Below are 21,595 nucleotides of genomic sequence, written 5' to 3'. Positions count from 1 at the left end.
AAACTTCTTACCTCTATGAAATCTCAGACCAAATGGGGTCCGCCTGTCTCTACAAATCCTCAGACTGAATGGGGCAGCTCCTATCTCCAACTGCCTTATATTCCTGTCTCCACTTCCCTAGCGCTCATCAAAGGCATGAGCCTCCCTAGTGCTCATCAAAGGCATGAGCCTCCCTAGCGCTGGCATTAAAAGTGTGTGCCACTACTGCCTGGCCTCTATGGTTAACTAGTGGCTAGCTCTGCCCTCTGTTCTCCAGGCAAGCTTTATTTGGCAGAACACAAAATATCATACAACAATGAGGAACTGTACTAAAAGGGTCAAAGCATTAGGAAGAAGGTTGAGAACCACTGTCCTAGAGCGTGAGGGACATTTTTTTATGTAAATTCTTTTTTCACACAATATATTTTGATTATGTTTTCCCCTCCCTCAAGTCCTTGATCCTCCCCACCTCCCTCCCTACACAATTTCATGCTCACACTCTCTCCTACTCCCTCCCCCTTTCACCTCCCCCCAAAAAACAAAAACCCAGCAAGACAAAGAAAAATGCCAAAACAAAATGTTCACACAAAAAATAATAGACAGACAGACCATGGAGCTCACTTTGTGTTGTCCAACTATTCCTGGGCATGGGGCCTGCCCTGGAGGGTGGTTGATACAGCCAGTACCTCTCCACTATAGAAAACTGGTTTTCCCTTTCCCAGCAGGTATAAACTGCAAACAATTTCTTAGTTAGGGGTGGGGCTTTGCATCCACTCTCCCAGAGTATCCTCTCACAGGCTTCCAGGCTGTCTATCAATCTTGTGTGTGTGTTCACATATACACAGATCGTCTGACAGCTGTTTCAAGTACTTCTCCCAGGACATTTTAATAAACTGACTTTCTTACATTTAATGTTGACAGAATTGATTCATCTTTTCTTCCCTTTTTAAAGAAACTCACTCACTCCATCTTAAATTCTAGTTTCCTCTTTGGGCATATTAACAGTTGCCATATTCTGCCGTTCCCCAATAAGGTCCGTCTGCTGCCTCCCCTGGAGGGGTCTGGCCACCCGTGCACCCACAGCAAGCAGCCCAGCACCTTGACTTGTGTCTACTGAATAGTCTGCAGCATCACTTCAGCGAGGCTCCTTGTCCTTTCTGTTTGGGGACTTGGGGCCCTAGCTCTACTCAAGTCCCTCAGAGATCGGAGCCAGAACTAAAGTCAGTACACCTGACTACACACCCCTATCTCACAAGACAGCTCTGTCACTGCACATGTTTCCTGTGCTCCTAGACCCACTGTGACTTCTGAGCCGATGCCGTCTTCTTGGACATTGACAATGACAGCTTCTGCCTATTGCTGACGTAGGGAAACAACTGATGACTTTTCACACGGGTCCCTGCCCTACCATCTTGCCACACTATTCTACTTTTTAATGACTCGATCTTTTGGTGTGTTGATTTTTCTTTTTCAGTCTTTATTTTGGTTGTTTCCCTCTTTTCTCCAGAGGCAAGACTTCAGAGGCCGCCACAGTCTCTCCCAGCTTGCTTCTGAGCTCAGGGGACAGCTCTGAATACCATGAAGAAACAGGTATTGGCTCAGGCTGAAGAAGTCCATTCCCATTCACTAAGCTTTTCCATGAATACAGACTAACATTTTTCAAGTGCTTTTCTCACTATATAAGGTGAACATATGATTTTATTTTAATTGCCTAATGTCATGAATTAACTTTAACTTTTTCCAATGGAAACCACCCTTACATTCCTAGAAACACCCAACTTTGTCTTTTCCTCAGTCTGCAGGTCTTACCCAAACTCCCAGACATCAGCTTGTTTCCACTATTTCTGTTGGGTTTGGGCATAAAAACTGTTGTACGTTCATTAGCTGACTCCCGTGGTACTGTCCTGTGGAAAGGCTGGTACAGGGTGTAAAGACTCCTCCCAGCAGCTCCCATGACACCTGAGATCTAAGTCCCTGACATTTAAGTTGAGCCTGCTGTGGGTCTGGCATGGCAGGGGATAGAGGAGAAGTTGAGGAAAGGGGTCACAGTTTTAACAGCTGGTTCAGTTTCGTCTTTCACATCTATTGGCATTGAGTTTCGCCATGGTATTTTCTCATTCCCTTCACCTTCTCTGCGGTTTCTGCACCAAGCCTGGTCCATCTGCAGTGTGTTAGTATGCACCACGCTCTCAGGAGTGGCCTGACCTAGGCTGTCACTCTTGTGTGTCACTGACTTCTGGTCCTTTCATTGATGCTTTCCCGACACTTCCTTAGCTTTTAACCTTTGCTGATGCCTTGCTATCTATGATCAGTGGGCTTGCTCTCGCTGACATGAACTTAAGGTTGAGAATGTCCCTCAAGTGTTTACCCCAAGTCTCCCAATCTGGACATACAGTAGTGTAACCATTCAGTCTTTGAGTTATCACTCACAGCTTCTCCTCTGACTCCTAACTCAGCCCAGGCTCCTCTTAAACAGGTAAGCACATGATTCTTAAAACTATCTGTTTCTAACTTACTGTCCTGTGAACCAAGAACAATGTCTCTATGTGTCCATTTTCTGAAAATTTAACTGACTTTAGATTCTGGCTCAGCACATTTTACAAAGATTCTGAAAGAATGATACATGCTCTCTGGTTTACAGTTGAGTCTATTAAATCAAACCTGACAGTCCTGCTGTTCAGGTCCCCCTCCCCTTTTTTTTAAGTTATTTACCAGTTTTTGTCCTTTTGGATTCACAACAAAGTGATGGAATGCCAGCAAGGCTAATTTTACTAATACTGACAGATTTATCGATGTGTATAATTTTATTTATATTGAGACAGTAGCTTTAAGAGCAATAACTAGCAATCTTCTTTATCTTTCAGTTATTAGTTTTTTTCTTTCGTTTTTCTGAAAAAGAGGTTTGGTGAGCTGGCCTCAAATTCACTGTAATCTCAGCTGGCCTCACCTGTAATCCTATCCTCCTGCCTCATCCAGACTCTGCATCACCTTGCCTAACTCTTGGTCAATAATCTACGAATCAAAAATTTAAAAAGGAGAAAAAAAGAGGAAATGTGTGTGTGTGTGTGTGTTTGTGTGTGTGTGTTTGTGTGTACACATTTGTTAAAGTGCACGTGTGTGTACATGTGTGTGGAGGTCAGAGGTCAAGGCAAAGTGTCTTCCTTAATCACTCTCCACCTACTTTCTGAGTCAGTCTCTGTCGGAGCCTGGAGCTTTGCCAATTAGGTTAGACTGGCTGGCTGGTTCTGCCTCCCCGGTGCTGGGATCACAGGCATACACCACTGCACCCAGTTTTTCACATGTGTTCTGGGGATCAAACACAAGTCCTCATATCTCACGTATCTTTTCAAATACAATACATAAAGTGCTTAAGCAGCCACAGCTCCTGATTATCTATGTATTTGACCGCAGCACAGGAAGACAATTGTGACATAAAGCCCATCCTAAGCATGCGGAGAAGATGTGACCGCACTTACCAATGTCATTGATTACTGCTCGTATCTTGGAGACAAAGGGACCAACTTCACTGGAATGCATTTTGGCTCTTTCCTTAAGGTCAGCACCTGCAAGACATTGTATTTACAAGTGAGATGGTGACATAAGACAATTGTAAAGCAAAAAATGAGACATTTACTCAGGACTAATGCCACAGGAAGGCCCACTGAATTTACATGTTGCACGCCCTTCCCAATGATGATGCTAGAAGGAAAGAAGGCCTGTTTGTCCATGCTGATCAGGTGGTCCACCGCAGTGTCCTGCGCTTTCTGCTCTCGGCACCCCTCATGCTCAGAGGAAGACCCTGTTACACCCACTGCTGCTGCTCTACAAGAACTCAAGCACTCGTTTATTCACTAACGTCACAAACACAATGACACTGTCACAAATGACTTCAGATTGATGCTGTCACCTGCATCTTGAAGAGATGCTGGAGGTTTACCCACCTCCGCTCTGGACTCACGGCCAAAGCAGTGAAAATGGCAAAGTACAATGAGTCACCATGGTGACTGTAAACGCAACCTGAGAAATGCTAGCTTAAAGTCAAGTGATGATTTCATAATTATGGCTTTATCGAACAATCCTAAATCTGGAACAGATAAAAACAAACCTCAGGAGTTCCTCAGAGGGTCATTCATTCTGAACTCAACAAACAGGCTTTCACCAAAAGCTTTCCCACTGAACAAACTAAGTACCCAGCACTGACGTGGCTGATCACTCTCTCCTTAATTCACTGTAGACTACAACTATGCATAGTACCCGGGGGAGCTGCACACACACGCACCTTCCCATGGGAGGAGAATTGGAATCACTTCAGTACAGGCCTCACAATCCACCAGTTCTCAGCGCACATGTCACTGAAATCTCAGGACAGACAATGGAAAGCACAGGCAATACTATGCAGTGCAGCACAAGGAAGGCCCCGAACAGACGGTTAACAGACCTAGGACACACTCTTATAAAAGGGACTTAAATAAAACAATTACGAGTATAAGTGCAGACAAGCTCTTGGGATCCTCCTGTCTCCACATCCCCAGTACCCAGTCCTAACTGCACACACAACTTCACACTTAAGATTTTTTTCAAGAGCACTAAGGTTCCAAACTTAAGTCCTTACCCTTGTGGAGCACATACATTAAATTAAATTTAAAAGTGAGCTTTGATGTTTCCACCATGAATCATGCTCAGGTAAGATAGAGAACTCATCTAGATACAATTTTGAAAAGAGGCTAATTAATAGCTCTACAGGGAGCCTCTAAATGTCCTAGTGAAGAGATGAGGCACAAACCTCTCAATTTCAAAACAAAAGCCAGGCTGGAGAGATGGCTCAGCAGTTGAGGGCACTGACTGCCCTTCAGAGGACCCAGACTTGGTACTTACATGCTGGCTAACAACCACCTGTAACTCCAGTTCCAGGGAATTCAATGCCATACTCCGGCCTCTGTGGGCAGCAGGCATGCTTACAGTACACACTCACACACATGCAGGTAAAACACTCATAAAGCAAAAATGAATACTTTCAGAAGACCAGCAATGATTAAGGTTAGTGGGAAAGCTACAGTGTACGCCAGACAGATGGAGAGCTGGCCTCCACATCAGTTAGCCCAAGCTGCCAGTGCAAAGGAGAAGTTACTAGAGACTCCAAACAGCAAAAGGTCTTACTGCACATAACAGAGAAAGTTCTAGTGGTCTGGACAAAAGACCAAAGCAGCCACAGCATTCCCTCTGGCCAAGTCACAAACCACAGCCAGGCCCTACTCTCTTCAGTTCTGGGAAGGCTGAGGAAGCTGCAGAACCAAGACCTGAGACGAGCAGCTCCAGCAACCGAAAACTCACAAACCGGCAGAAAGAGCCAGGAACACCTTCCATTTGAACTGGGGCACCCACTCTGCCTTTGGGAAATGTATGAATCACTTTAACCGTCTTTAGACCTCGGTAACATCTTCCTCATTACTTTGTAATTCTTCATGGAAAAATTAACTATGAAAATGTCTCAAGCATCCAAAAATGGTTCAAGACCAACTCTGAGCACATGCTGCCCAACCCTAAGCACTACGATAGTACAGGTAGTCCTGCCAGAAGCACACACCCATCCTAACAGTACATTGTTACAGATGAACCCGCCAACCCCACATGACCAAAGCACACACCCATCCTAACGGTACACTGTTACAGATGAAGCCACCAACCCCACATAACCGGAGCACACATCCATCCTAACAGTACACTGTTACAGATGAACCCGCCAACCCCACATGACCGAAGCACACACCCATCCTAACGGTACACTGTTACAGATGAAGCCACCAACCCCACATACCCACGATGCATGCTTTATAGCCCTAAAGTGCATTTTTATTTGTAGCTTTAACTAATGTACCTTAAGCTGGTAAAATTGTACATATTTATCATGCATGGCATGATGTTCTGAAGTACATCAACACTTTAGCATGGGTTATTAAATCGAGTTCACTAACATGGACATTACCTAACAGCTGTGGTTTAGGGGGTTAAGAAAATTAACATCCACTCACTCTTGTGGAGTTTTCCAAAGATATACACTGACAAGGTTTCATCCCCAGGATGGTGTTATGGGGATCTCCCAGGAAGTGTTTAAGTCATTGGGACGACGCCCGTGAGGGAACCCTTCTCCTTCCTGACTGAGAAGTAACCGCTCTGCCCACATGCTCCTGCTGCCTGCCCATCCACTCAACCCAAGGGAGCCAACCAGTCATGGATCGAAAACTTCCACAGTTCTGGGCCAGAACAACCATCTCTCTTCACAAATGACTATCTCCAAGGTTTGTCAGTGACAGAAGCTGGCTAAGACAACAACCACCACTCTACCTCAACAGCACTGTGGGGTCTTTGCCAGACCACTGTAGAGGACTGACTGACACGCAAAGCAAACTACATGGATGTTTTTAATTTCCCGGTGTATATAAAAGCTGCATTCAACTCTGCAAAGGTCTACTGAGGAAGCAAGGACATCACGTCTCACTGTAGAGAGCGGAGGAAGCCCTGAGTAAGTGAAGGTCTGTGTGAGCGGGCATTGTTGGACTCCAAGGCCTTGGACTCATGGGAAATTGGCCATTCTGTTACCCATAAGGACAAGGCTCATGAGGAATGGCAACAACTGAGCGATGCAGCAAAGTCTAACAACTGCAGCTTCTTCCTCCCGGGTGCTCACGCCTGAGACTGCTCCTCTTCAGAGACCTCCTGCCTACACAGCTAGGCCTCCTCCTGTGACCCCAGCTGACATTAGCTTTACCGTGGTGTGTCTGTCCTTTCCTATTCTACTGCTGCCCCAGCCAGGGTTCTAGGACCCCAGGGCATCCCACTACGCCTATCTTAGGTGATGACTACTCATAACCACCGGAACCTTCAGCAAGGTGGACTCCCCCACCTGGGACCTTGCTGATACCTAGGGTGTGAACTCATCAAAGTGGCAGCTGCTCATGGTCACAGTTTTTTTGGGACAGGGTCTTAGAGTGTAGCTCACTGTGTAGACCAGGCTGGCCTCTAGCTTGCAGTGATACCTCGATTCTGCTTCCTTTCTTAAAGGCACAGTGAAGGGAGTTTCCCTCCTTCACTGAGGCCTGCCTGCAGGGTTCCCTTTACAGCATTTACCCACAGCAGGGAGGGTTCCCAAAGGGCTCATCTTTTCAAACCTTGCTACTGCCTTCACAACTAATCTGGAAGCTTGTGTTGTCTCACCAGAATGTCACAGTGTCTTCATCAATCAACAGAAAGCTTCACGTCCAGCTTCCACGTATGCCCCATCTTATTTTATATTGCTTTTAAGGTGGCACCTTAAAACATATAGGACAAAGAACGGCTAAAGCAAAGGGTGAAAGCACACAAAGCCAGAGGCCACTGTTCTGTGACAAGTAAGATAACCTACTAGTTTGTGGGTAAAAGCACTTGCTGGGCAAGCCTGACAACCCAAGTTCAATCCTAGATCCCAAGTGGAAGGAGAGAACTGACCTCTGACCTCTACAAGCATGCTGTGGTTCATGCATGTTGGTTTTGACACACACATACACACACACACACACACACACACACACACACACACACACATTTTAAGACATCCAAAGAACTCTAAGTTGTTGATTCACATAGTATGAGGGAAACATGTCAGAAGACAGTGACAGAGTCCCATCATAGCTGACTTTTACAAGCCCGTTCTCAATAACTGATATAATAATCAACCACCTGCGTCAAGAAACAGAGGGCAGGGGAAGAAGAGCAACAGACAGTGGAGTCGTGCTGCAGTGCGGCGCCCACTGTCTCCACAGCACGTGCAAAGGAGAGGCACAGCCCTCTGCTCAGAGCCTGCCCTCACTCCCAGGCAGCTCGCCCGGACTGGAGAGCAGTGCCCTCAGCACTACGGAATGAAGCCGCTATGGAAGAGAGGCACTCCCCCTGCCAAGACACGACCATCTGGAAAGGCCCCACCGCCAGCACAGTGGCATCCACAGCAGCCTGAGCTCCCCACAGTCACCACTGCAGCTTCAAACTGAGCTGACAAAACCGAGCTCCGAGCTTGGAAACCTTTACTCATAACCCACCACAGTTTTTACCAATAAACATGTACTAAAGTGTTATTAAGTTCCCTGTAGCCTTAAATGAGATTTCTTTCCGATTGAATTTCATTAGCAAAACTATTAATACAGCTGACCACATTATATATAAACTACAAACCTAGTAACTATAAAAAAACTAAATGTAACATTGTAGTTTAAAATGTATCTTGTTCAGGACCATCTGCCATCTTCCCATTATTTCATCTTCCCATCATCTCACCATTTCATAAAGCCTTGTATGGAAAGCATTTCTTGCTAGAATGGGGCAGGGTTTACTCATGCTGAGAAAAATATTCCATAGTAAGCAGGAAGGAGTTTTATTACAGCAGGATCATTCAACTGACTGCTGGGAAAAATAATCACAGCCATCAAGAAATATCTTACAGTCCATGTCAATACTGAACAACCTATAAAAGTTGATGCTGAAAGTGGGGGATTGGAAATCACCAGAATAAGGATCCCAATGAAGTGCCCAATATCATTCTTCTATATGCCTTCCTCTGTAACTCACAGGCTTTTCCCTCTCCCTGGAGCAATAAAGCGCAGATCCAGACTGACTTCCTTTGTACATGAGGGGCAACTCAGAAAGAGCATGCTCAACCCTGTAACCTACTGAGAAGTCTGGGAAGTTTTAGGGAAGAATGCACAGAAGCCATGCATTCCTGTTGCTTGGCAACAGAATTGAAGCGTCCTCTTCTGGAGGGAGAAGGGAAGCTATTCAAACTCAGGAAGTAAACAAAACTTACAAGACTGAGAAAGTAGAAACTACAAGAATCACCAGGCCCCTTCCCAAAGTTCCGTGAGCTTCACCCCCAGCCCAGGCTTCCCTTTGAGGTTTTGAGACAGTGTCTCAAGAAGCACAGGCTGACCTCAAACTTGCTGAGCCCCAAGGATGACCTTGAACTTCTGACCTCCCGTCTCCACCAAGTGCTGGGCTCACAGAAAGCACTACAGAAGAGAAAGCAACGCTTTGTGCACGGCAATCGAGCACTCCAGCTAGCCCCCATGCCCCGGCCCTCAAACTGGGCCCTCAGCAGACAGTTTAGGGTAGGAACTTACTACCACCTACTCCCATCTCCTCCCACCTCCCCTCCCGGATGCTAGCTTCTGTCCTTTACTAGCTCCTGACCACTTGTCTGAACATGAACCCTCAACCCCCAGGCCCCTCTGGGTAGGCCCTGGTTAGCTAAGCCAGTAGCCCGAAGGCTCTGGCCTCTATTAAGGCAAAAATATTCTATCAACAAAGCCACACATGGGTGCGGCCTGGAGCTGCTGAAGCATCTGGAGGCCATGAAAGCATTTCAGACAAACTCAGAGTCACTATCTTCTGGCCATCCGATGGCCACATTTCTGGGTCACTTGAGAGTTTTTTTCTGTCACAGGATGTTGCAAGCTCATCACTTACCAGCTGTCAGTTAAACAGTGACAACCTGGTTCTACTGAAATTCTATCTCTACTCTGTGGATGTGACCTTAAGCCACAGCGCCTGTGCTCACGGCTGCCTCCTCCTTCACAGTCATGCCCAAGCCTGCCCAGGAGCTGCCATGAACAAGGTCCACCCTCCCAAGCTGAAGAGAGTTATAGAAAAGAAGTTATCATTGAAATGAAATGTTGGTATGCCATGTCCAAGAACACTGAGGAGCTTTGATCCCTCCATTTATAAACAGTAATTATAAACAGAATTATAAACAGTAGGTGTGTGGAGATGGCACTAGTGGGCCACAGGAAACACTGGGACAGTGGCCACAGGAGGCGACAGCACGTGTTAGAAGCCTGGGAGTGACTGGCTTTTCAGCAGAGAGCTCCAGGTCTGCAACCCAAAGGGCCTTTTGTACTATGACACAGTAGGTCACATACATTTTCTATGAAACTTTTTGCTACATAAACGCTTGTAATATCTAAAAAAGAAAGGGGGGGTGACCTTGATCAGTGGGGGCCCTAAGGAATAGGCTGCTATGAAATAGAATATTTGTTTAACTAAGTAAAGACGTGTTGCATTTGTTTCTGCTGCATTTGTTTAACTATGTTAAGATGTGCTGCATTTGTTTAACTATGTTAAGATATGCTGCATTTGTTTAACTATGTAAAGATGTGCTGCATTTGTTTAACTATGTAAAGATGTGCTCCATTTGTTTAACTATGTAAAGATGTGTTGCTTTTTACCTGGCCTGCCTAAGGCACCTGACTGGTCTAATAAAAAGCTGAATGGCCAATAACTAGGCAGCGGAAGGATAAGCAGGGCTGGGGGAGCAGAGAGAAAAGGGGAGCAAGAAGAAGTAGGAAAGCAGGATGAACAGTACATGGATGAAGTAAACGAGCCTCGCTCGGGACAGCACACAGATTAACAGAAATGGGTTAAGTTAAAAAAAAAAAAAAAAAGCTAGCTAGAAACAAGGCTAAGCTAAGGCCAAGCATTCATGATAATGAGAAGAAGTCTCTGTGTCATGATTTGGGGGCTCACGGTCCAAGAAAGCCTGCTGCACTAGGCTAGTTATTATAGGAAATGTCTAGACAGTATGAAGTGAGACAGAGAGTGAGTGGGTGAAGCTAAGGAGGCTAAGGAGCAAGGCTCTCAAGGACCGTCTGGTGCAGGGCCTGATGCCTCCCAAGTCCCCAGCAACACTTGTTGTGAACGAGCTGCCTGAATCTCTTCCAGGACATACACTCCTTGGACTCTAATTAAACATAAAGAAAGTTTCCATCTTTAGAAAAATTGCCTAACAGCCGGGCATCGGTGGTGCACGCCTTTAATCCCAGCACTTAGGAGGCAGAGCCATGTGGATCTCTGTGAGTTCGAGACCAGCCTGGTCTACAGAGCGAGATCCAGGACAGGCACCAAAAACTACACAGAGAAACCCTGTCTTAAAAAAAAAAAAAAAAAAAGAAAACAAAACAAAATTGCCTAACAAAATCTTGAGGCGGGCCCCTGCTGAAGCAAAGGGCAGTTGTGGTGCAGGATTCCACCAGAAGTCAAGGCTCTGATGAACAGCACTTCAGTTTTCCTCAAAGTGGCCTTGTTCTCGATTTCTGCTTCTGCTAGGCACCCAAGCCTTACTGTCCTACTTCAGGATGAGTGACACCACTCACAGGGACACCGACTAGGCTCCTCCGGAAGGAGCCCCACTCCCCTCCTTTTCACAGAGGTCATCGTCACAGTTTTGGGAACTAAACATGGAATGATTTCTAGAATGTACTATTAACTGACAAAAGTAAACATGCAAGCCTGGTGGTGGTGGCTCTTGCCTTTAATCCCAACACTTGGGAGGCAGAGGCAGGAGGATATGAGTTCAAGGCCAGCCAGGTCTACAGGGTGAGTTCCAGGACAGGCAGGGCTACACAGAGAAACCCTGTCTCAAAAAACGAAAACGTAAAGGTGCCGCAGTTGGACTACAGACATTTCTAAGATGCTACCTTTGCAGTTCTAACTTGTGAAACCATGTTAATATTTATACATTCAAAATAAAATGAAACAGGAAACCTAAATCTGAACCGCAACACAACCGCACTGGAGGGAAAATGACCTACACACCTTTCAAAACAGCAGTTTAGGACTGTGTTTCAATGTTGTAAACCCTGCACTACGCTCAACATGAAACAAACAAGCTACTAATCATCTGTCAAACAGAAAGGTGTGGAGTGGGAAGGTTGCTGTCTCTCAAGCACCGGGATCTGAGTTGGAAGCACACTTCCATAATGGGGAGGGCACCAGAAGCTGAGGATCCCTGAAGCTCAGTACCCAACCAGCTCAGCCGAATGAACAAGCTCCAGCTTCAGTGAGAGCCCGACTCCAATAGCAAGATGGACTTACTTTGATTATCTTCAGGGGTGTGCGTGTGCGTGTGCGTGTATGTGTGTGTGTGTGTGTATTCATGTGAGGTAAGTGCATGCCACAGGAGCTACAGGCTGACGTGGGTGCTGGGAACCAAACTCAGGTCCTCTACAACTGCAGTGAGCGCTCTTACCTTCTGAGCCAATTCTACAGCCCCAGTAAACTTTTAAAGAAGGAAAATGGGCGGGTAGGTGAGTAGGACATAAAATCTGAGGCAAGCATTTTCAAGCACCGTGTGCACCGAGTCCAGTGAGAAATTGAGCTTTGCCTGACAGAGAAAAGGAGTCGTGGGGCGGTGGTGACGGAGAAGGAGAAAGGCAAGAGCAGATGAAACCTAAAACTCTTGGTGTCAGTTGCCCTGCTGTTGCTAGGAAAGGACCACAGACAAGATGCATCCACCATTATCGCTAGGTGAGGCATCCCCCAGGATCTCTAAGTGGGCTGGCAGGCCTGCGACTCTGGAGGCACCACGGTAGGTAAGCTAAGCGTCCATGGCCCTCTCAGTTTCTCGGGTCTGGCTCTGTCTGTGAACCCCTCCTTGGATGATTCTGACTTCTGGCCCCCAGCATCATTTCTTGTTGGTGAAGTTCCCCTGCCTCCATTTTTTTGCGGACTCTGTATCTTAAGTGGCCCCAGGGGATGAAGCAGGAAAATTTCCCATCACAAGATCATCAATTTACATCTGCCATGTCCCCTTTGCATGTAAGAGCAGCGGCCATATAAGGGCAGAGATCATGGCATGGACAGGTCAGGGCCTCAGCCTGCACCCAGACAGTGCTACTGGGCAGGAACAGTGTTCTTAGATCACTTGGGCTGTGTGGGGAAAGCGCTGAGTGGACAGGTGTGGAAGGCAAGATTAAGCCAACAACGTCATTACGAATGGATTTTTCCTATGTGCTAAGGAAACGGTATGTACAAAATCTAGGACAGTATTTCAGTAGGTTTGCTGAAAATGGAAACAGAGTTACAAGTTAATGACAGCCAATCAATTACTTCCTTGGAACCAACAGGAGTCCTGAGCTAATGGAATCCTGGCATGTTCAAAGGAAGAAAGGAAAGGCACATTAACAGTGAAAGGTCACATGATAAAAGAAGGCCTCAAATGCAAGAGCTGACCTTCTACCTTAAGAGAAATGAAAGATTAAGTCCAAAGCACACAGAGAAATAAGCCAATAGAACAGAAAAGAAAAAACAAAGCGAACTAGCTTTTAAAAAGATAGGTAGGCGCTGGAGAGTTGGCTCAACAGTTAAGAGCATTGGCTGCTCTTCCAGAGGACTCAGGTTCAACGCCCAGCATCCACATGGCAGCTCAAGCCTGTCTGTAACTCCAGTTCCAAGGGATCCCACACCCTCATACAGGCAAAACACCCATGCACATTTAAAAAAATACATAATTTTTTTAAAAAAGGATAGGCAAAATGATTATTTTGTTGATATTTTAAGGAAGGACAAAATTTATCAAGATGGAAAAAAAAAAGCTAAGCATGTAGCATATGTCTGTAGTCTCCGCACCTGAGAGGCTGAAGCAGAACAGAAAATCAAAGGCCAGACAGTTTACAGGTTAAGATGCTGTCTTTAAAAAAAAACCAAACAAACAAACAAACCATCCAACAAGCACAAAGAGAAAAGGGCAGAACGCAGTGGTGATGCCTACAGCCCTCCAGCCTTGAAGGAACCAGGGATGGCTGTGAGGCTGAGGCCAGCTTGCACTACAGGTCCTGTCTCACGCTAAATTAAATACAAACAGTGAATAACCACAGACTCCGAAGACCTTAAAAGCATAGGGAGGGCTGGGAGCAGCTTGATACTAATAAATCTGAAAACTTTGACAAAACAATGTCCTAAACACACACACACACACACACACACACACACACACACACACACACACACACACACACACACACCAACAAAGTTCTCCGAAAAGAAACAGGTAACTAGAATAGCACTTTGTCTGCTAATAACATTAAATTCACAGTTAAAACCTTCCCACTATGGAAACCTGAGGCCAAGCGGCTTCCTTGGTAAATTTACCACTCAGCTAAGAAGTACTACAGATTGTATTTGTACAGCTCTAGAAAGCCGGAAGTCGGCATTCTTAGGAGCACAGCATGACCCTGACATTCACGGGAGAGGCTGTCCTGACGAAGCTGACTGCAGACTTCCTCGCTACACCTCAGCAAACCAGAGACTGTGTGCTGCTGCCCAATGCAAGAAGAATATACTGTAACTAAGAGGCTTGTCCAGGGATACCAGGTTGTTTAATATTTGACAATCACTACTGTAACATCAACCGGCAGAATGAACAAAAACACAACGGTCTTAAAGAGTCTGGCAAAATTCAATTCATGCTCATGAGGTGTTTTTGGTTTTGTTTTTGTCTTTGATCTCTAGGAAAAAGAGGTCAAGAAAAATCTTTTTACATCTTAGGCGGCAAGCTGGCTGGTGCTGACCCAATGCCTTCCACAGAAGTAAAGTACAGGACCAGGACAGGCCTCACCATGTTGACTCAACCTGTTCCAAAATCCACCCCAAGAAAGAAGGATGAAAGGCAAAGACACTGGAAAACAGCTTACTCTAAGATACTGTGACTATCTACAATGAACGGACGAACGAGCTTTCTCCAACTAAAGGCTCCTAAATCTAAAACATGAGTATCACAAGGATATCAAGGGAGCCAGCTGTGTGGACAGCCATGTGCTAGGAATAAAAAATTAGAAGTGAAATTAAAAAGAAATACCACCTACGATAGCATCAAACACAAAATGCATGAAAATAAATTCAAGCAAATAGCTGCTCTGATTTGGAGTGTTGACCCTTCCCAAGGCTCATATCTGGGGAGCTGGGTCCCCATGTGGTGGTGCTTAGAAGTGATGGGCATTTGTGAGAGGAGCCTAGAAGGTACAGGTCACTGGGGATACAGGAGTGCCACCTCCAAAGGACAAACAGTTCTCATAGAACCAGTTAGTTCCTGAGAAAGTAGTTGGTATATATACAACAGCAAGCTTGTGGCTCCCACTAGCTCTCCGGTTTCCTGTCACTCATATGTGCTTGAGCCACCCTAATACCGTCCACCAGGAAGTGATACAGCAAGGGAACCTACACCAGGGATCACACCTGACCACCCTAATACTGTCCACCAGGAGGTGATACAGCACGGGAACCCTCACCAGAGATCACACCTGATCACTCTAATACCGTCCACCAGGAGGTGATACAGCACAGGAACCTACACCAGGGATCACACCTGACCACCCTAATACCGTCCACCAGGAGGTGATACAGCACGGGAACCCTCACCAGAGATCACACCTGATCACTCTAATACCGTCCACCAGGAGGTGATACAGCACGGGAACCCTCACCAGAGATCACACCTGACCACCCTAATACCGTCCACCAGGAGGTGATACAGCAAGGGAACCCTCACCAGGGATCACACCTGACCACCCTAATACCGTCCACCAGGAGGTGATACAGCAAGGGAACCCTCACCAGAGATCACACCTGATCACCCTAATACCGTCCACCAGGAGGTGATACAGCATGGGAACCCACACCAGGGATCACACCTGATGGTGCTGCCAGAACTTTAACTTTTGAAACTAAAGAAACTTTTTTTTTCTTACAAATGATATACTCTCAGGTGTTTTGTCACAGCAACGGAAAATAAACTAATACAATGTGCAAAACCTAACACAGTAACGGAGACAGTATACTGCTGTATAAGCCCATGTTCATTAATGCAGCAGCACAGAGAACCTGGACATGACTCAAATACATAGCATCTGACATTTTTAGTAAAGTCTCTCAATAATTCAAGGGGAGAAAAAGTCGTCGCAACAAATGGCTGCTAGAAGAATTGGACATGCATATGCAATAATTAAGTCAAATAAAGATAAATAAGTAACAGCCTGTGGAATGAAAAAAGTTGGGTCCATTCCCAATTTCAGATTTCTGGTACAGAGCCCCAAACTTTGAACTCTGGAGTAATGGTGCCCTTTGTTATTCAAAGCCGTCCTTCCTAACCAAGTTGGTGGTTATGTTGATCACGTGACTCTCCTGGGTCAGGGCACAGCTTCAGCATTGGACTGGTCACCACAAAACTAAAGCTATGATTCGAAGGAAAGAACTTTCAGCCCCACCCGCCTCCACTGGATGGGCAGGGATGATGGACTGAAAATGAGGCTCAGTCATCAATGGCGAGAACTGAGGCCCCAACACCTATGTGAGAGATCTCCACTAACACTACCATGACTTCCTAGTAAGCACACCTGGTGCTCTCAGAAGAGTGATAGGCCCAAAGAAGTTGTGGAGGCTCTACAGCCTCACCCCATTCCCACCTGCCCCGCCCTGAGCAATTTGACCTTCCTTGGTAAGTGACACTCTGGCTTCTGTGAGCGAGACTAACTCCTGACTCCAGATGCAGAAGGGGCATCTTGCCCTTTTTTCCTGTGGCTGTAATAAACTATCTCAACAAATTAATTTAAGGGAGAAAAGGTTTACGTGGCTCAGTCTGAGGGAATAATCTCTAAGACCAGGGAAGTACTGGGGGCAGCTTGAGGCAGCTGGAAGCGAAGAACGAGAATGAATGCAGGAGCCTCCTTTAGGGTGGGCCTTCCCACCTCAACTAACCTCCTTAAGATAATCCTTCACAGGCATGCCTGCAGGACTAGTCCTTCCGGTGGCTCTAAATCCTATTAAGTAGACAGTCTACACTAGCCATCTCAAAGGGAGGGATCCACAACAATTCTCCAGTCCTCTGGCCAAGCCAGTATCCAACAATTCAATTAAACTCTGGCACAAGCTCCCAAAGTTAGTACACACAAGTGTCTACTCAAGACTGTCTTCTCTTCAAATACCAATCCCAGGACAAATCCTAAGGGTAATTCATACTTCTGACCAACCAGGATATACATGTGGGGTTTCCCTCAAAGCCCTGCCCAAACTCATCCACTAAAACAACTCAAGAACTCAAGCAACGTCCAACTCTATTACAATCAAGGTGCACTTCACAGACAATATAGGCCATGTGGGGGTAGAGGGGGCAGATCCATCACTGCTGGGCCCTCACGGCATGAATGAACCCCAGGGGAGGAGTCTCTTGAGGCAGGCCCCTTTCATAAGTTCCCACAAAGATAAACTCAACCCCCAGCCCCTACCCACTTGCTAGAAGACGAAGGCAAGGGTACCTACCAATTGAGCCCTCTAATTCATTTAGAGACCCTGCCGAGCCCACCTGTTGACCAAACACAGGCATTTTCATCACTCCACAGTGTCCATGGTCTCAAGGAGCTCTATGCTGAGAACCAAAGCTAAACTACATATGATTTTCGTGTACCCTAACACTCAACCCCTACTTCACGCACACACACAAACCTAACTCAGAATACACCCTAGGCCCAAAGGAAAAGCACTAGAATCAGAAGGAAGGAGCTGGGACTCTGAAGCAGCCACTAGAAAGGTGCAAATCGGAAAACGATGCTTGATGTCAACCCTCAGCGGAAACAAACTGTAAAAAAAAGAAAAGGCAAGCCACTGAGTGGGAAAAACACTCGTAAAGCATGCTAGCTAAGAACAGATAGTTGTTTCAATATAAAGAAGGAACTTCAACTCAGTAAGGATGCATTCTATAAAAATGTGAAGGCCAAGGATGGTGGCACACACCTGCAATCCAAACACTCAGAAAGCTGAGGCAGGAAAATCATGAGTTCAAGGCTAGCCTGAGCTACACAAGGAGACTGCACCTTCATAAAGGTAAATGTGGGGAGGGGCAGGGCAGACGGAGACAGTGATGAGAAGGAGGAGGAAGTGCTGAGGGAGAAGGGAGGGACAGACAAAGTATCTGAACTGACATTGTACCAAAAAAAACACCCTGTGACAAAGGAGCACAAGACAAGATGCTCAGACTCTAGAGAAATGCAGACTGCGGCCATCCGCCAGTAACAGCGCATGCTGCAGGACGCACAGGAGAACCAGGCAAGAGAAGATCAGAGACACTCTCCCTCCTCCTCTCTCTCTCTCTCTCTCTCTCTCTCTCTCTCTCACACACACACACACACACAGACGCACACGCACGCGCACACGCACACACACACGCAGCTTCTCAGTCTGAGGGTCCTGTTTTGTTTGTTACCTGGCATTTAACTCAGAACCTTGTACCTGGTTGGCACAGTTATCTAAGACCTGGTAACTCCTCTCCTGAGTACTTACCCAACAGACTAAAACCACACACTGACAGAGCCTTGGCTGTGAATGTCCCAGAAACCACTGTAGTTTAAATGTGAATGTCCCTCCAAGATGTTCCACATCATCCCAGCCATGATGTGCTGAGCCGCCACAGGCCCAACCAAGGGCCCCCAAGCACGGAACTGAAACCTCCAAAACTCTGAACCAAAATGACCTTTCCTCTTTCAGAGTTTATCATCTCAGTTATTCATTCCAGTGACTGATGAAAATGTGGTCCACATAAAACTAAAGAGTGAAAACCTCAGGCAACTATCATGAGCAGAGAACCCGCAGCTCAGGAAGCAATGCTCAGCAGGGAAACACACACAGGCAAACAGGCCAGACAAATGACCTACACTTTCCCTGCAAAGCTCCAAACACCTTTGTCTGAGGAGACAAAGTAGCCTTTTAAGGGGGTCACTGTAAGGAAAACACAGCTATGCAAATGAACACACTCAGTACATCATTCGCAACATGATGGCCTAAACATCTGTTAAAACATCAACTATACACTTAAAAGTGGGAAATGTCATTACAAGGAATTCATATCCTCAATGAAATATTTAGCAACGTTTTATGTAAAAAATGGCATGCAACAGAAAACAGCACACTAACCCCCTGCCCCTTCCCTCCTACAGAACTGACTATGTACCACACCAGAGCAACAGCCTAAGACTGAGGCAACCGTTGAAACAGATTTCTTCATCAGGCAGAGACTCCCACATTCTATTCCCGTCATGACATCTGAACACACAGCATTTAACAACGTGTGCTGACGGTTTTAGTGAGGAGTCCTAGTCATAACACAATTTACTAGAATTCAAAAGCAGAAGCAAAACGACCTTTACTTTTGGGGGAAAATACCCACACTGGTATAATTCAGTGAAACACTCAATTTAGACTGCTGCACAGAGGAATCGCTACCAAGAACTGAGTGTCGTCTGTTCAGAAACTGCAATGGGGCAAAAGTGAAGCTGGCTAAGTCTTCATTTTAGAACAGTGTGGTAAAAACAGCTCCGGATATTTACTACTTGGTGTTAGAAGAGAGACACAAAGACAAACAGCTGACCACAGGAACCAGCTTCTGGAAGCTTCCATGTGTTTATGCAGCCTGGCCTAAAGGACTTTTCCATAATTTCATTGAAGGTGATATTACTAAAAACTGAGCAGATCTTAAACATCTAGAAATAACAGACTTTAGAGCATGTATGCATGTGCAATGGGGGAAGGATATGAACTTTAAAATCAAATACACAATTCCTATAAAGCACAGGTAGATGACAAGGCCACGCTGGCTGATTCGCCACACACACATACACACACACACACACACACACACACACACACACACACACACACACACCCCTCCCTGTGATGCTCCAAAGAGGCTAGCCATGAGCCCAGAAGCTTAGCTCTAACCTACAAGGAAACATGCACTGTGCCTCCTGGTCTGCAGAGCCATGAAGATGGTAAGCACAGGGACTCCAGAGAACTTAGGGGTGCTTTGCTCCCTTGAGGTCTTAGAAGTCAAGGTAAAGAAAACCACCAAGGTCTGAGACGGGACAGCACTGGGGTACGGCACCTCCTGAGCATGGGAAAAGTCCTGAATTCCATCCGCAGCACAGAATTGTCAAGAGAACTCACCATCACCACTCTTAGGCAGCCCTTTGCCTCATACAGCCGATCTGACTTTCTGGAAAGCCTTGTTTCAGTCCCTACCTTTGCTTTCAACAGCTTTAACAATCATTCAGGACCTTAGTTATCAAACTAGGAAAGTATACTAATACACTTGTATTTTCTTTAGAGTAACTTACTTCAAAGATACTCTTAATACCATGAAATGAACTTGTCATTTCAGGAAGTTTCAAGATAAAGTATCTCCCCCACCCAAGGTCTGCCTTGTAACAGTCCACACAGCTGGAGAAACACTGGGGACATCTGCATGCACCCTCTCTCTGCTGTCAGCACCCCACACTGCGGCATAGCCTTCACTCCAAGCACTTGCTTAACATTCTAATCGGCACGGTGATACACTTGGACATTTGTGTGCATTAGTACAGTAACACAACAGTGTGGTGATATACTGTGTACCCTAATAAAGCTCTCCTGAGGATCAGAGGACAGAACCAGCCAATAGATTAGACAGAGGTCAGGTAGTGGTGGCACACACCTTTAATGCCAGCACTCGAGATCTCATGCCTTTGCTTGGGAAGCAATATGGCAGGGCAGAGAAAAGTATATGAGGCGTGAGGGAACAGGAACTCAGTCTCTTTAGGCTGAGGATTTCGCAGAGGTAAGAACTAGTGGCTGGCTGTTCTGCTTCTCTGATCTTCCAGCTGTCTAAGATCCGAACAACACAACCGAAGAAGTAAAAATGGTAAAATGTCTATTAGAGGAAGGAGCAAGACCTCTCTTTGTGTATTTTTCATATATTTTGATCTAGAATCCTCTTTTTAAATTTTGATTTGAAATGTAAGTAAAATAGTTTCAACTCTACAGCAGAGATTTAAATGGAAGCCAAGACCACCCAGTCCCAGCACTAGTATTATGTAGGAAACTTTTTCATAATACATGTAATAACTACCTGTTTTCACAGCATTTTAGGAGAAAAGGACAGAAAGATAAACATCTATAACTAGAAACATTGTCAGTGAACAGGAGCATGGCCTGAAACACAAGCCAACAGCCCCTAAAAACACACTGTGAATGAATGCACAGTCAAAGGGGTGAGCTGGGGCAAATACATGCGGAGTCCCATTTCAAATTCTGTCCTGAGACCACAAAACAGGATTTTCAAAGACAGCTTCCTGTGCTCCAGAAACCTGAAGCAAGACCACTCCAGATGCTTTAGGTCTTCAGAAATGAAGAAGGCACCAGCAGTACACAGCAGCACCAGCAGCACACAGCAGCACACAGCACACAGCACGCAGCACGCAGCAGCACACAGCACACAGCAGCACACAGCAGCACCAGCAGCACACAGCACACAGCAGCACACAGCACACAGCAGCACCAGCAGCACACAGCACACAGCAGCACACAGCAGCACACAGCACACAGCAGCACACAGCACACAGCAGCACACAGCACACAACAGCATACAGCAGCACACAGCAGACAGCACACAGCAGCACACAGCAGCACCAGCAGCACAGAGCAGCACACAGCACAGAGCAGCACACAGCAGCACACAGCAGCACAGAGCAGCACACAGCACACAGCAGCACACAACAGCACCAGCAGCACACAGCAGCACACAGCAGCACACAGCAGCACACAGCAGCACACAGCAGCACACAGCAGCACACAGCACACAGCAGCACATGGGTGGACAAGAAGGGAAGATGAGTCCCGGGCATGCAGAGCTCTCAAAGGGGGTGCAAATGGGCAGAGCTCCCAGGTTTTGTAGTCTCTAGTACTCTAGAATAGGTAACTAAGGATTCAGTGGGTTCAAGATGCATGTTGAATAACTAAC

General features: G+C 46.1%; 1 protein-coding gene across 2 annotated transcripts in view; it reads right to left on the bottom strand.

Moving 5' to 3' along the window:
• Positions 1-21,595, bottom strand: part of Auh (AU RNA binding methylglutaconyl-CoA hydratase) — a 106,028-nt gene that overhangs the window by 70,797 nt on the left and 13,636 nt on the right. For both annotated transcript variants that reach the window (XM_052727804.1, XM_052727803.1), the window contains one exon: positions 3,456-3,542. In XM_052727804.1, the coding sequence (XP_052583764.1) occupies positions 3,456-3,542 (87 nt within the window). The remainder of the gene's footprint in view (positions 1-3,455; positions 3,543-21,595) is intronic.

Source organism: Peromyscus californicus, unplaced genomic scaffold (assembly GCF_007827085.1).
Source record: "Peromyscus californicus insignis strain IS unplaced genomic scaffold, ASM782708v3 Scaffold_8__1_contigs__length_139910024, whole genome shotgun sequence".
NCBI classification, from domain to species: Eukaryota; Metazoa; Chordata; class Mammalia; order Rodentia; family Cricetidae; genus Peromyscus; species Peromyscus californicus.
This window is presented reverse-complemented; position numbering and strand designations above follow the sequence as displayed.